General features: G+C 40.6%; 1 protein-coding gene across 24 annotated transcripts in view; it reads right to left on the bottom strand.

The window, feature by feature from the left end:
* The window catches only part of clasp2 (cytoplasmic linker associated protein 2), a 96614-nt gene that overhangs the window by 74091 nt on the left and 6326 nt on the right, over positions 1-16197 (bottom strand). For all 24 annotated transcript variants that reach the window (XM_066690811.1, XM_066690831.1, XM_066690803.1 and 21 more), the window contains exons 2-6: positions 10997-11075; positions 5805-5908; positions 5061-5152; positions 2866-2941; positions 1280-1377 (exon numbers count right to left, since the gene is read on the bottom strand). In XM_066690811.1, coding sequence (XP_066546908.1) covers positions 1280-1377; positions 2866-2941; positions 5061-5152; positions 5805-5908; positions 10997-11075 — 449 coding nt within the window. The remainder of the gene's footprint in view (positions 1-1279; positions 1378-2865; positions 2942-5060; positions 5153-5804; positions 5909-10996; positions 11076-16197) is intronic.

A 16197-nucleotide genomic window follows, 5' to 3' on the forward strand; every position in this document is an offset into this window, starting at 1 on the left:
AGCTGCCCACCAATCTCAAAATCGTGACAGATTGTAGAAATCGTGTAGTGTGACCCCAGCAAGCCAATGTATGCATGGTTTCCTGCATCACTCCAGTGTTGCGAAAAGCCGGACTGGTGAATTATACAGGACAGTTTAGAGCAGCCAGCCAGTTAACTGACGTGTTACGAGAGCCGAGCTGAGGACTGAGTTAATTTTGCATAGATCCAAATTATTTATTTTAAATAAACTTGCTTAGTACCTCAAAACCTTCAACCAGTATGCATCCCATGCATAGGAATCAGACATGTCTTAAAGACCAGGCTTTACATCTGAGCCAGGGGAAACTGCTCCCCTTCTCCAGCCCTGAGCCCCACCTCCACTGCCCCCCCCTCAGGCTGGAGAGATGGAGAATTCAGTGTTGTCCCAGGAGAATAATGCCCGGTCTGTTTTCTTGCACAATACACTCATGGTCCTTCACAGACGTCAGCACTTCCCTGTAGGGCCCTGCTGCTGCATGCTGTCCCTCTCCAGATTAGCTCAGGCAGCACATGGCACTGCCACCCCAAAGCCAAGCCCAGCTTCCGCAGTCCATTGCAGGACTTAAAGCTGCCACTTTTCTCAATAAACCTTGAGACTTCAGGTGTCCCTGGGACTCAATAATTCAGTTTCATACAGCACACTTCAAAATGCCACAGAGCACTTCACGGAGTCAATTTATACATGAAGTATATGACAAACATCTTATTTTTACTGTGGAATGCGGAGAGATATAATTTGAGTGCTTCTTGAGATTCCTTTCTATTCTTAGCTTTGAGTCTTAAAGTCCTGTTCATACTCTTGGAGTACAATCCACAGAAAATGACAGAATCAGCTTAAAGCATTGATAACTAACATTAAGTAAAGGGTATAGCCAGGCCCTGGAAAAACACCATTCCTTATACCGTCCTTGAAGTAGCGTCACTTATAAGCAGCTTACGAGGATTCAAAAAAGGTAACTGGACCAACGTAACATAAGAACTTCAAAAGACATCACAATGAACACGCGAGAAAACACCAGGCACAAAATGCAGCAAACACAAACACCATATCTGACAGCTTAGTGTTGTGCTGGATGTAAAGTGATGTAAAGTGCATAGTCTAAACAATGTTACCATGGCAAAAAAACACAAAACAAACCCAAGTGATTTCACAGACCCTAACGGACTCAAACCCAAGACTCTGATGTAAATGCAAGTAACAGAAGTGAAGCAGAGGTGAGTAATGTGTGCACCAGCTTCCTAATCTGGCTTTAACATACCGTGCTGCTGGGAGTCCCCTCTTGCCGAGATCAGCTCGGACTCTCTCACCTACGTGTCGATATACTTCCACTATCGCCATGATTGCAGTCTCACGAACCTGCAAAGAATTGAATAATATAAAGTTCCTCCTGAGGTTAGAAATACAACATTCCAACACTCAACAGCGTGACTGCGGTTAATAAAATAGCTGTCATCACTTCATTTCTCACCTGAGAACCTGTCAGGACATTCAGGCTTTATTAACCAGGGTCAGATAACATAGAAATCATGGTTTCTCTGGAAATAACTTGCCCAAAAACAATTTAAAAAATACATTTAAAAGTAATTGAAGACATGTCCATGTTTTCTGTGGCCAGAAGCCAGACAACATAAGCTTTCTCTGAAACAGAAACATACTCCATGACAGAAACACTTTCCGATTTTTGCAGTTCGCTACCCTTAAAACATTTTCTTGTCATCCTTTTGATCTTCTGGGTAATTACATTCAAAATATATATAATTTACTGAAGGATTATTATATTTTAAACAAGGCAAAGAGGATTTCAAGAGGCTTAGCCAGGTCAGTTCACAGTGAGTATGTTTTTTTTTTTTTTTTTTTTATGGTCCAGCAGCACTTACAAATGGAGAGCAGTGTGAGGGAGGGGAGACAATTTCAGTAACTGATGTTGCACAGTTTACTGGCTCCCCAAATTTGAGTGCAGGCAGTGTTTCTCCATTGTGGGTACTATACAGAAGGTCACCTCTGAAAGACACATGCTGTATGGAGTGCACAGTGCACCTCCCATGAATAACGATGGATTTCATCATGTCCCCCCAGCGTCAATTAACACAAAAGCAGAGGATAACAAGACCAGCAAACATCACATTCACTTTGAGAAATGCATCTAGATGATTCACCCACGTTCGCCTTTGCTGGCACTACCGAGTAGGCGGCAGTAATTGAAGGGGTAAGAATTATTCCAGATTATACACAAGCAGAACAGCCCTGCAGGGGGTTTTCCATAGACTGCCTTTATCCATTTGCCAAAACATTTCCAAAAACTGCTCTATTCTTACTTATTCATGTGTTGGTGGGTCAGTGGGGGGCATTCATATTAAAGTGTGCAACAGGATTGCCTTTAATTGCAGGAAAGACACTGGAGGTTCAGCTTTAGGAATGATGCATTGAATACATTCTGTGAAGAGACTGCATTTAGTCAGAATCGTATGGGCCTAGTGTCAAATTTTAGTGTCAGGCTACAGGATGTGGTTTGGGCATCAAATGGTACAGGTAGCCTAACCTATTGATGTTTGTTTTATAGTTTTGAGTGATTTAGGAAAAATACTAATCACAATGATATTTAGACTACAGTAACTGCATAATGTGCATTTTAAAGACATGGGCATGTAATATGTAAATTACATCTTACAAAAATTCAAGCATAAAAAGTTAAATGGATGTAATTTCTCCAGTATCCAAACTGATACAATGATTTAAGTGCACTTGCAAATTGATACACAAACTTATATTTTGACAGGTCAAGCTACATGGTGGAGGAATCACTACACATAAAAAATAAAACCCTGTTCCCGACTAGTGACTTACCTGAGCGTTTGAGTCCCCCGTCAGAGTGCAGAGGAAAGGAACAACTTTGCTTAGACTAAACGGCTGAGCCCCAAACCTGAAGAACACAGAAACAAATACTTTTTACACACCAGATGGAGGACAATACATTGAGGCCAAATAAGTTAAGAGACAAGAGGAAACGCTTGTAATGCCTTGACTCACTTTTGCCAACAGCAGCACTACAGCATTATATGATTGTCTAGATGGATGGCTAATGCAGTTTATCATGCAGTCTTTTTACACCAAACCAATTTACTCTTGTGGAGGGCACACAGAACAGGTAAAAGGATGAAAGTAAAGAGAGGAGGCCCTGGTGGAGAGAGGTACAAATCAAGATCAGACAGATTCTAGATAGAGATACGCTCTCTAGATAAATGTTCTCAGGATTAAGTCCGATCCATGATCCAGAGGCTGCTGTACTGGAAATCCTTCAAGACCTCAGCTGATGTTGATGTAGGCAGGGTCAGTGTTGAACCAGGGGAGGGAAACAGTGCTATTTTATCACATTTTTAATTCCAGGGCTCCTACATTCCAAGCAGAAACTGTGTTTAGCTGCCACATTTTTCATGACTGAAGGCAGCAGTCCACCTACTGCATGCCTTCATTTTCTTTAAATCTGCTTAAACTGGAGATATTTCTGCAATGACACTGCAGAGCAGAGCTAAGCCAGACCCTTGTACATGCAGGGCAATAAACAGCTAACCAGGTTTTTAAGGAAAAGCCTTTTAGTTGTGTAGTTGTTCTTGTTCCTCGTAGTTCGTTTAACGAATCTGGGCTAATCAGAAGTTAGCCAGATTCAGTTAACCTCATAATTTAAAATCAGGGTCCTCAGATCAGATCTCGGGTCCTAGACTGCGAATAGAGTGTAAAATTATCTCATTAACTCTATTCCAAATTAAGAGATCCGGATATGTGCGTGTGCTTGTGCTGCCTCACAAGGAAGGATTGCGGAGCACTGAAACTGATGATTTTCACAGCTAAATGCAACACGGCTGCTGCTGCCAAGTCCACAAGCAAGGAAGCATGGCAAAAATCACTTTTAAATATATCATTTGTATGCATTTACCACAATATAATAATTAAACACTTCTAACTGAAATTGGCATACTTGTAGTAACTGATTATAACATGGACTGAGAGTTTGCTGCACCAGAATGATTAGCACTCTGATAGGTTTGTCATATTTTGACATTGTCCTTTTAAAAAAAATACATAATACTGTAATATTATGTTGCTCTAATTAATCTGTCTGATATGGTTGGTTTCTTCACCTTTGTAGCCAAATTAACAAATTATCTCATCATAATGACCAATGAGATGAACACCATTAGGTCACTTCAAAAAACAAATATTTAAGCATTTTTTTTCCTGACAAATAAGATTTAAGGGATAAGAGATACCTTCCTCTATTCTCTGGAATAATGTAGACTGAAAATTCTTTAGTCATGGATAGAGTCTGAACACTTGGCTTCAATATTTGAAATGAGGCAGGTGGAGTCACAGATCATATGGAAATAACTGAGGTCAAGGTATGATGTGCAGTATTATCCAAAGTCTGATACCCTACTGTCTAGCACAGGCATTGTTTTATTGTCATTAAAATGCTGAATTATGTGCATCAGTTGCTGAATTTTAGCTAATTTCAAATTTAATGTAAGTGATAACGTCATAACATAAGCACCTATACATTAATGCTGTGAAATTATTTCCTGTTCACAAGATTTGCCTCATTTGGTCCTGAGGGTGCCTTGATGGGGATCTGACTGCAGACCACACAACCAATGACATAGGGGATCTCTACATAATAATGGAAGTCTAGTTAATAAAAACGACAAAGATGGGACTACCTATTCATTAAATTGCATATAACTTGGAAGCAGGAGCTTTGCTGATATATCCAAATGAGCATAGCAATGCACCACTAGCAAAAAAGCACAGCCCTGTGCTTATAGTCTATGTTACTGTCAAAGCACAGCTGTGCCAGGTGGTCTGGGCACTGTACAGTCAATTTTAGGTAAATTATACCTTGCGGACCAAATTTATAGCGATCAAATATAAAAACATCTGAATGATGTAATCATTATCATTTCTGATGAATGATGCATGTATTTCCCTATAAAACTATACTGGCTAGCCCAGCTCACAGCAGCACTCCTTCAGAACGATATACTTACGTGTTTAACGAAGCCATGAGACAAAGACACAATCCTTCTCGACTCCGGAAGTTTTTGTGCTTAAAGCCCGGAAATAATCGTTCCCAAACATACTGGAGAAATAAAGGGGAAACAAATATTAGAACTTGTGCAGTAGTACGAAGAGTCAAGAACTGGCAGAAATATCAGTAATCAGGACACACATCTGTTAAAAAATAAGGAAATAAAAATAAACATTTGGGTAGAACTCAATTTGAAGATTCTTTTTTTTTTTTTTTTTTTTTTAATGAATACAGCTCTAGTTAATTGTTAGAATGAAAAATAGCTTACAAAAAAACTAAAGCTGGTAAAGAACATGTCTAAGTAATAATTATTCCTTTTTTTTGTATCTTTATTCTGGAGCAGAAGTTGAGTGAGAAGCAATAAATGACTCATGCAAACATGCATATAGAAAATATATTTCTGAGCAACGAAATGTGAAAAATACTGTGTCATTTTTTTCCATTGGGAATAAGGAGGTGCTGTTTAGCTTGGCATCAGCAAGAAGATGCCATCTCTGAAGGTCACTAAACAGAGCCATGATGACTACCTGATTTGGTAATGAGCTGCAGAGTCACCAGCAGCGGGGTCCCTTCCCATAACTTACACCACCACCCGTCTCAATCAGCCATAGACAGAGTGTCTGAGCAGCCAGTGCTCAGCACCAGCAGGCCCTGCCCCACACATATCCAGTTCAGCTCTCACAGGACGCCCCATAGCACTCACCATCACAGGAGCAGCCTGGTCCATCAGCTTGAGAATGAGGTTCTGCGACTGCTCGCGAACTTGGTCTTTGGAATCGCCTAATCTGTCTACCAGGGCAGGAACAACTGGGGTAGGGAGAGCAAGAAAAAAAAAAAAAAAAAAAAAAAAAAAAAAAACGTTTGTATATGCTTCCATTTGGCAGTAATTTGGAACTCTGAAGCCTTCCACAATAATGCACTTGTTAAATAAACCATTATATACACAAGTGTTGTACTTTGAGCATGGACAAAGGCAGCCTTTCTTTACTGCTCCGATGACATTACGGCAAGTGACAGTTCAAGAATTGAGTGTTGATCATTAATCCATACAGACAGGGACTCAGGGAGGCTGCATTGCCATTACGATGCAGTAGGATTAGTCATGACATCTTGGTCTGCTCCTGCTGCCACAGAACAGACAGGACTATCTTTCAAATCAGTATTAGGATCTCTGGCATACCACAGTGCCCTCTATCTGCATGGCTGGCTACTACAATGTACTGGTCTGCAGGGGGCACTGCCCCGTACTGGTCACTGCAACACCACGTTTAGGGGCACCACCTTCTTCCTTAAAGGCCCTTAAAGTAGAGAGATGTTAAAACGTGTGAATGATACCTCTGTCTATAGAGGAATGCACACAGAGCGAAAGACCTAATGTGTCAGGAATTCAGCTGAACTGTAGTGGAAAACAATAAGACTGCTGGATATAAATAACCCTAGATGTTTGAATTAACCAGCTGTAAGAAATGCACAGAGAATGTTACTTTCATGCAATGTGCATTCCAGCAGTAAATAAAATATTAATTAACTGTGCTTTTAGTAAACCCAGCCTCAGGACAAGTTTCAAGGTCAGTACCAATCACTGTGCTGGAACAGGACCCAATGGGCAGACAGAAATAGTCAGAAATAGTCCCAGCAGAAACAGACAGCTTTGATTCACCTTTAATCTCTCTTATACCGGCTATGAATACACATTGAAGTGTTTTTTTTTTTAATATAAAAAAATAATGTTAAACACTCAATTTTAACTGGACCTTACAGGTACTGAAACAATTTCAAGTAAACAAAAAGATCTTACCAACAATTATGCATGACTTTTAAACCCATTCAATAAATACAACGAAATTGTCCCTTCGTGTAACAATGTATAGTGACACCTAGTGGAGATTCCCGTGGGCACTAATGCTGTAATTTCCACTTGAGCAAATAAACAAAAATCAAACTGGACCCTTTTCAAACATCGAGAACTCCTGCAGTTAAGGAACACCATGAAGAACTGCAGAGCTCATTAGGATGCAAGTGGAAAGGCACAAAACAATTTCAGTCCTTTCTAGATCTCTCTCAACGGGTTAAAATGTTGCCAGGCAGTTTCATCAGAACGGCTGTGCTTCAAAGCCTTTCCTCTAGGATATTATTCCAAGGGAGCTGGAGAGGCTGCTTGATCAATACCCAAGTGAGAGACGGGGGGACAGGAAGGCGCTGCAGGAGGTTCCCCTCATGTCCTTCAAATCATACTGAAGCTGGTGAGCTAAATATGCAAAACCAAGGGCAAGGCGAGCATGCAGGCTGGAATATAAACCACCTTCAATCATATAAAGAGTTTGGTGAAGCACGCCAAGGTGCTGGGCTGTCACACACACTGTAGGAAGGCCCTGTAATGGGCCAGAATAGCCCAAGGTCTACTTGGCCAGAGATATAATTAACCTTACACAGGCTGAATGAAACAAGTTGCAAACGAGTTATGCCAACCTTGTACTATAATTGAATTTTAGAAAAATGCTTCTGCACTTGACTAGCAATTACACCAGTCTGTGCATCACCAGGAGCTTGATGACTTGACAGTAATAGCAGAAGATATGAATAAATCCTGCAGACACAGCTATTTAAGGGGTATGGTTGTAGGAGGGGGGGGTTACAACCTGCAGCACCGGAGCTCCACCAGCTCTGCACAGCAAAGGAGAGCTCAAAACAGCGGTGGAGGGGGTGGTGGTAATGAGAGGAGGGTGTCTGAGTGCAGCAATGTTCTCGGGCCTCGTGCTCCGCCTCAGACGCACTGATGTGTTCAGAGAGGAATGCAGGGCCAGCCGGCCAGCGTGGGGGACTGTGCTGCCTGGGACGGTTGCTACAACAATAGCCTGTTGCCTTGGATATGAGCACAATGTGGCCTTTTAACACAGCTACACGCGTGGAGAAGGGGAGGATGCGTTAAAAAAATCAAAATCCCACGCAAAAGCCTGCAACTCACAACCTCAAGTTAATCAAATGGTCATGCGAGAGCTGCCTTGATTTCACACAAGTAATTCCGTTTAAGTCATTTGAAATGTTTAAAAAGATGGTGAATGCTGGTGAACAGGGCTCTTTCAGGATTGAAATTTCAACACAGATGGAAAGAAACGTCTCAACAATCCAATCTTGTCGTGTTAGTACTGTGGCACACCTAGGTTTCACTGCGTACTGGAAGTTACATTCAAGACTGTCTGGAATGCGATTAGATTAGGTCATTCTCAGACATACATTACAAGGCACAGACAGTTACCCTTCCTTGCTGTTGCATAATGCTGATGTGGGAACGTTTGGAGTACAAATGTCCATAAACAATAACTGATTGCCTTTCATAGCAACTGCCAATTGCCAATTTTTTTTAAAAAAGGTACAAATTATAATCAAATGAAAGCAGGAAATATCTGCCAGCTCTGAAGAAAATTAATATTTACAAAGTGTACATTTAAAACATGTTAATATTATCACTAAATACATTCATTCTTGTTTTTTTAAAGCACTTAAATTCACAGGTTTTCCCTGCTACTTAAGGACTGGAGCTGGAACTGAACCCGTGACAATCAAGGAGGACCCCGATACAACCAAGCTCTGCTGTTGCCCTTCTCCCTTTCTGTTCCTGTGTTTGGCAGCCCCTCGTGTTGTGATGGATGCTTGCCTGGTATTTGTTCCTCATTTTTAGAATCTCTCTCTAATAAGCCATTTTGACGTTTAATATGGTGCGATTAACTAGCAGCACCTCAGAGAGCACGCCTAGAGTTGTCCGTAGTGTCACGAAGAGAGTAGAACTAAAGGTGACAGAGCATGTTGTTTAATAGTTGTTTAGCAGCTCCTGCTCCCTTAACTTACTGGTATTTTTTTGGGAAGTTGTGGGCAAGGACATTTTCAGTTTAAAATACAGTTTCGCTTCTTTTATTTTTCTGGTTATAATTATTTGGAAAGGGTTGGGCTCATCTTCCTTTACCATTCAGTACACTTAAAATGTACTACATTGAATACAGTAGGGAGACCGGATGAACTCTCCAACTAGTTTCAGTCACATCAAACATTAACACACATTTATCAAACAGGGTTGTTCAGAGAACTAAATAATTCAAGATTGTGGCTACTCTTTTGACGAGACCTGGCTTTTAAAAGACCAAGAACAAAACAGAACAACTGCACTGTAATTTTGGTGCACATGCCCCAGGCAATGCAATTTTCCACCTGTGCATGCACAAAACACAATAACACGAACTGTGCTTGCTCTGTTTGAAATATTTCTAGATTAAAGCCAGCCATTTCTTTGGCAGTGTGCAGGAGTGATGTTTGTTTGTTACGCCAGTGATTTCTATGGTGATTTTCAGCACTTCCTGAAGCACGCCCCGGTCTGACAGTACTCTGAATCAAACAGACAGATGCAAACTCTGGACGGGTAACAAACAGATGCTAATTATAGTCTCTCCCAGTCCTTCGCCTCGTCACTTCACCTTCCCTTCCTCTTTTATAATAAGACAGGGTGTCCAGCAGGCAGTAGTACAGATGTAAAGCTATCTTATGCTTTGCTTCATTTAAGTGTCTGTCCCATGCCGACACGCGATTAAGGAAACTTAATCCCTGAACACTGAAAATGTCAGCCTAAGCAGCAAAAATAGATCAGAAAGCTATTAAACGCTGCTTTAATAAAGGCAACTTTCCAAATGACTGGGAATACACAATGATCCTCGTGTTTTCAATGTTAATCCGAGAATGGTGAATAATGCAATTACATATTTAGTGTCATGTTTTGATGAACCATCTTTAGTTTCAGAATCAATGTGTGGCCGGGACTGTAACAGTAACCAGGTGACAGGGGAACGGGAGGAACACAGACAGACACGGGATGATTCATGTCAATGTGCGGCTTACTGGAAATAATATCTCCATTAAAACGTCTTCTCCAATCGGAAAGTCAACGCTTCAAGGACAGAAGGAATTGTGCTTCTGTTCTCCGCCACTAATGGGAGCAGGCTCGGCTGGCTTGAGCATGACCACCGACTTCGATCCCTAGCCACACCCACGGTCATGTGTTGGAGCCTCAACACGTTTAATTGGTCAGCCTCTGAGACTACAGCACTGATGTGTAATCCCAGTGGGCACAGGATCGATTGCACAATACTTTAAGACACGACAATCTGGCAATGTTCAGATAAGTAAGGAAACATTGAATTTTCTCACAAACCTTTCAACCTATAAGAGGGAGAAGAGAGAGATAAGAGATGTGCAATTAAAATAGGCTTCCACGTTCACTTTATCATTGGTAACCATTGACTGCAGCCATGGAGCATTAAATAAACCGAATAGATCCAGGTGCTGGTCTAATCATATGAATAGTGCTCTTTAATTACATGCAGACAGAAAAAAAAAATATTCACGAAGACCCTCTACATTCAATTGTGTCGATTTTGTTTTAATGCAAATTGCTTTGATTTCAGGAACAAAGCAAATGCAATCCATGAATGCGGCTGGAGAGCTCCCAAGAACTCTGCGAATCATCATCCCCCCGGCTCCGATTTCAAATAACCCTCTAGCAATAAAACCTGGAGCAAGAGTGTTGCAGCCATGGCTGGAAACAGCTCCCGAGTCACAGTGAAAGGGCAAATCAGAAATAAACAGGACAGGCTGGGGGAAGAGAAGAGAATCCTCTGTCTCCATATACTGTACAGAAACAAACTTACACTTACAAGATACATGTATAATACCAGCATGGTATTAACTGCTTTTTAATGTCATTGTATAAAGGCAATTTGCCTGTAAAATGAGTTTCAGTTGGAGGGACATTGAGAAAATAAGACTTTCATCCATTAAGTACAAACTAGTAATGTAGTTTTGTGAGGAGACTAAGCATTCAGGTTTGAAGGATTAAGAAAGATGACTTACCAGTTCCCAAGTAACCTTTGAAGCGTTCTGACAGTCTGTCTACGAATGCACTAACAATATCTAAACCCATCAATGCCACCTACAAGACAACAAGGAAAGAAAAGGAAATTAAGGACCAAAAACACACAAGAACACTGAAAAAACTAAAAAAAAAAAAAAAACATACACATTAGCTTCACATTAAATCTGAACACATTAAAATTAGAATCAGCGTCATCATTGATCACAGGTTATCAGTACACACACAGTACCATTTACAATCACACAACTGAGTTTCAGGCAATGGCATTTTGTAATGCATTGTTAAACTGATTTCCTTATTATGATCAGTGCAGCATGTGGTTCCTGTAACACACATTAAGGAATCTGCACAAATCTTCCTCCAGCTTTCTGTTGCATAAGTAAAAACACAGTTCTGCTAACTGTTTTGCCAGCGATTTTCTTGAGGATTACTTCAATGTTCTTTGGTAAATAATCGAGTAAAGCAAGACAAAAAACACCCCTTACTGCACCCATCTACGGTTAACATTTAGTATTGCGATATGAGGGGAATCTTATATTTTGAATGGTGTAATCCAGAATTGCATTCGCTCCGATACCTGCTGTATACAACAACTACACTATACTGTATAACCTCAATCATTAAATGCTGGTCATATTTGTAAATGGTGAGAACTGCTTATGATTTGCACTAAAAATCTGGAACACTGTTATAGTTTTTATTTATGCAATGGTGTAAGAAAGCCATCAAATTCATGGCCCTGTACTGTGACACGGGCGAGTGCAAGAGCGGTGCAGCCATGCCCTGTGATTTGATCGGGACCCTTACCGCACTCTGCCACCAACAGCTCCATAATGCAGCTCTTATTCAGAGGGAGCCCTTAGACTAGAGGAATGCAGGGTTTGACTGCAGGGCACAGAATAAGGTGCATTTTACATTCAACGACTCCACAGAGATGTCTCGTGTCCTTCAGAGCACTGCTCAATAAAGGAGAAGATAACCGAAAACAGCAGTGTTGATGACACTAGTGCTCTCTCACCATAGCTAAAGCACAGGTCAAAGAGAAGCAATTGCTGTATCCTAACAGAAGACACAACATTATCATGCGGCTTTATTTTTTTTCTTTTTAATGAGAAAACTGATCTCAAGGGATCCAAGTACGAAGAGAAACGGGAGTGCGCACACAATGAAAACAAATCGGAAATGCATTAAATAATGCTCCTTTACAAAGTTCGTAACTGACACAAAGGGGAAAAACTCGGCAATGCAGCCTGCAAAATCTGAGCTTGCGAATAGATGAAGTGAAGTTCTGATGTAGATTGAAGTTTTAAGGTCTCTTCCTTCCATTCCTCTTGAAAATCATTTCTTAGCCATCACACACAGCCTCATCTCCGCATTACAGGCGACTAGAAGAAAGGCCAATCAAAGCATGCGGTTTCTCCCGTCATTAACAACGCAATTAACCATTAGATTAGATCCCATTGCACAGAGAAGAATTAATGATCCACTGCTCCAAGTGCTGCCCAGAACATGTCTGTTCTCAGGAGGAGACTAGGGGGGTTATGAGGCAACCGAGATAAGTTTTTGCATTTGTTTTATAGAGACAATAAGATTTTTTTTGCTTGTTTGTTTGTTTAATAATTGGGGAAAAACTGCTTCCTTTCCTTCTGAGAAAATGCAAGGAGGGTTTTTAGATGGCTTTAGCAGAGCAGGTCAAAATACTGGAAGCCCATGTATTCAGTGAAGGGCAGATAAGGTCTGCAGTGCAGCATTATTGCAGCTCAGTCATAAATATGCTGTTAGCCTCCATGCAGTGTTGCTCCGTTTGATATGATTCTGGACAGGCCGGATGCAGCTAACGAAGGTTATCATTTAAAAACCCCAAAGAAATCGCACTTTAAAGATGCAGGTTTATATTTATATTGCTTACTGGTTCCCCTGCTTGTAATCTGAAAGAACCAGACGTTCTTTAGCTGCTGTGTAACAAGCCAGGAAGTTAATTAGGAAATCAATTATTTTGGTTTTGTTGTTTTTTTTAATTTATTTAGACTCGGATGTTCAAAAGCTTGGCCTTGCTGTGCACCAGACTATAACACAATGAGGAAGGAAAATAACTAGGAACAGCGATTGCCAAACTGAGGATACATGCTGCCAGCTGGAACACGTGCCTACATATCCCAGCCGATTGAGCTCCAATCAGGACACCTTAATAAGATTTACATATTGACAAAATGAAGCAAGAACCCATCTTCAAGCTAAACCACCCGGGAAGCAGAGGCAAAAGCCTAAGTCAAGTCTAAGAGGAACTGTATCTATTGGCAGAGCATGGTCCTCTTTCAAACAATTACATATAACAATGTGCTTCTTGTGAGAGTTAAGCCCAGAATTTATTAGTTACATTTTGGTTCTGTGAAGCCAACACTTCAGTTTATGCCTAGTTAATGCATTTACATTTGAAGAACTGTGCAGTTGATTTGCTTGAAGGAAAAGCCAAGCAGGTGCAGACAGCTTTGCTAAATCTATTGGCAGAGGTTTGTAGTCAAGTGTTTCATCTGTGGGATATTTTTAAAGGATAGCTTTTTATGTTGTTAAAAAAAAAAAAAGTACTGGCAGCACAGCACAAGAGAACATTCCAACTAAATAAAACAGCAGAGCAGTTAAGTCATGTTGGAGCATTTATTACCAATTTTAGTAAAGAAAGGTGGAGTTGGGAGCCTATAGTGCATGAACACCTGTTTTATGATGGTGGGAACAGGATTAAAAAAATATATATTTTATGTAAAAAAAGATATCATGGCCATGGTTCAAACATATAAGCCTGTATGAAAATAGAAACATGCAGCACTCCAAAGGCAATGAGAAGTGCAGAGTAAATTATAAAGCACTTGTAGCTAGAGCAGTTCGGGGCCCACAGCTCAGGATTCGCACCGCGCTGACACAGGTGTTGCTCCGAGCCCTCTGAACCGCACCAGCTACACCCAGTACAAAAAGACCGGTCTCCAGATGTGAGAGGTTTACACTCTACTGTACACAATGAGCTCCGTTACACACCGATAACGTCAAAGCATTTTTATCAAGGAAAGGATATCAGGACTCTTTCAAGACATTTTCTAGTTAGAGAACAGGGATAGGCCCACTTAAGCATGCAATGATCTGCTTTGCGTGGAGTGTTATTGGAGTATAAATCTCATTGGAGTATAAATCTCATACATTTGAAGATAATGAAATCTAACCCAGAAGATACAGCCAACCCCAACACAGAATTTTTTTTGTTTATTTTAATACACACACACAAACATTTAACTCCATTTCGAAGATGAGAGCCTGCATCCCAAAATGGTGTAATTTCACCCTAGTTGACATTACTCTAGTTTCACAAGTGAACCCAATATTCCACTGACCAGCAAACACCAGTGGATACAGGCTCATTGGTAAGTTCAGCCTGGAAGAGATTGTAAAATTAGGCCTAAGTGACTGGGAAGCAGAAGGTAGCTTGGGGCAAAAAACGTAATCTTTCATTTCAGCACTAGATCACAACAGAGAAAACCACAAGCCTCTTTTGATTTAGAAATATCTTACAAATGTAAATGATAAAGGTTGCAATTAATGCTATAAGCAACTTCATATAGTTATTACTCTCTGTTCCTAAGTAAAACAAAAGAGTTCACACTCCACAGATGTATTAGCAGAAATTTACCAACCCTTGTTATTGCAGTGATGTCATGCCCTGACTGTGACAGAATCGAGGATAGGAATCTGTGATACCCTGCCTTGTGAAACACCACCAAGCCCTCAACCTACTCAGTGACAGAGGAATGAAACCCACTTCTCTCAGATGTAGAGTAACACTGTGTGCCTGCAGCTTCACTCAGAACAGCTTTGTGCATTAAAAATTCATATCTGTTTGAGAAAGCATTAGGTAGAAGAGATCTTGTAGGATGACGACCTCCATTTTTTTTTTTTTATTAATTCTTCCTTGTTCTTTATTTTTAGATCCCTGGCCAGCAGTCTTCATTCTTTTGTGGCACAACCATTGAATCATGCCAGCAGCAAAGAACAATTTAAATAGAGGCTTAAAGAAAGAAGAATGTGAAGCTCTTTAAGAAGACCTTATGGATTTCTGAAACCAATCCAATTGGTTACAGCATTGTAAATCAACTGCTCCAGCTATGCATTGCTGGTTGAAGGGCTTGATCTCAAAACAAAAAGTATGAAAACAGGCATATAGCCTAACTGTTACAAAGCAAAATGAAGGGGAAAGACTTTTTAGGCAATTAATAGCAAGTTATACCTTAACATCTTTAGCATCTTAAAGTCATTAAAGAAAGAGTCCCAAAGGGAAAGCATCAAAGGCAAATCCATCATCCCATTACCAATTCTAAAAGACTTGGGACAACTTAACAGTCCTGCCTATAGCTATTTACTATAGCTCCACTTACAATAATGCAAATGCAGTTCATACAGATGGGTTAACTTTTAGCCCAGGTACGTCCTCGAGTACAGTTTCAACAGCTACATTTAGCAACGTTGGCATGTAGATTGCCCGAACACTGTACGTGTTTAAAAGCTGACATCATGATGACAGGTCAATCTGGAGTGGGGAGGGGAAGTGTTGAGAGACATCAGCACAACAGAATACTGACCCTTGGAGGAGTGAATGTACGATGTGCTTTTGCAAAGACTCGACTTGGGCAAGGATCTCTCTCTATCCTTCATTCCAATCTGCTGAAGTATCTATTTTGACTCCACATATGGTTCATTATATTAAGAGATGAAAGGCTGGAATTTTAATCTGTTTAACCTTGTTGGGAAAACCATAAGGATCACGTTTGGTCACACCAACTGCGCCTGGTAGTGATGGAGTTAAAAAGGCAGCAAGCTTCCTTCTACTAAAACATTAAGAGAGTCTTGATAAAAGTAGCATGTAATATTTATGGACACTGCTGCACTGGACAGATTTACACATCCCTGAGTATGCTTAACAGGGGCTATAGCAGATTCAGTCTACACACGATATTCCATTCGCCAACAGTTAGGGTCACCAAGTCGACAACACAGTACTGTTTTTGTATTGCTAAAAAAAAAATAATAATAATCCTGTTATCCTGTCGACCTGCAGCAGCAGCCAACACATTTGCGAAACTCATTTAATAGACACTGAGTACGGCTGGTGCAGCAGCGATTATTAGGTACGGTATAT

Source organism: Amia ocellicauda, chromosome 18, assembly GCF_036373705.1.
Source record: "Amia ocellicauda isolate fAmiCal2 chromosome 18, fAmiCal2.hap1, whole genome shotgun sequence".
NCBI lineage: Eukaryota > Metazoa > Chordata > Actinopteri > Amiiformes > Amiidae > Amia > Amia ocellicauda.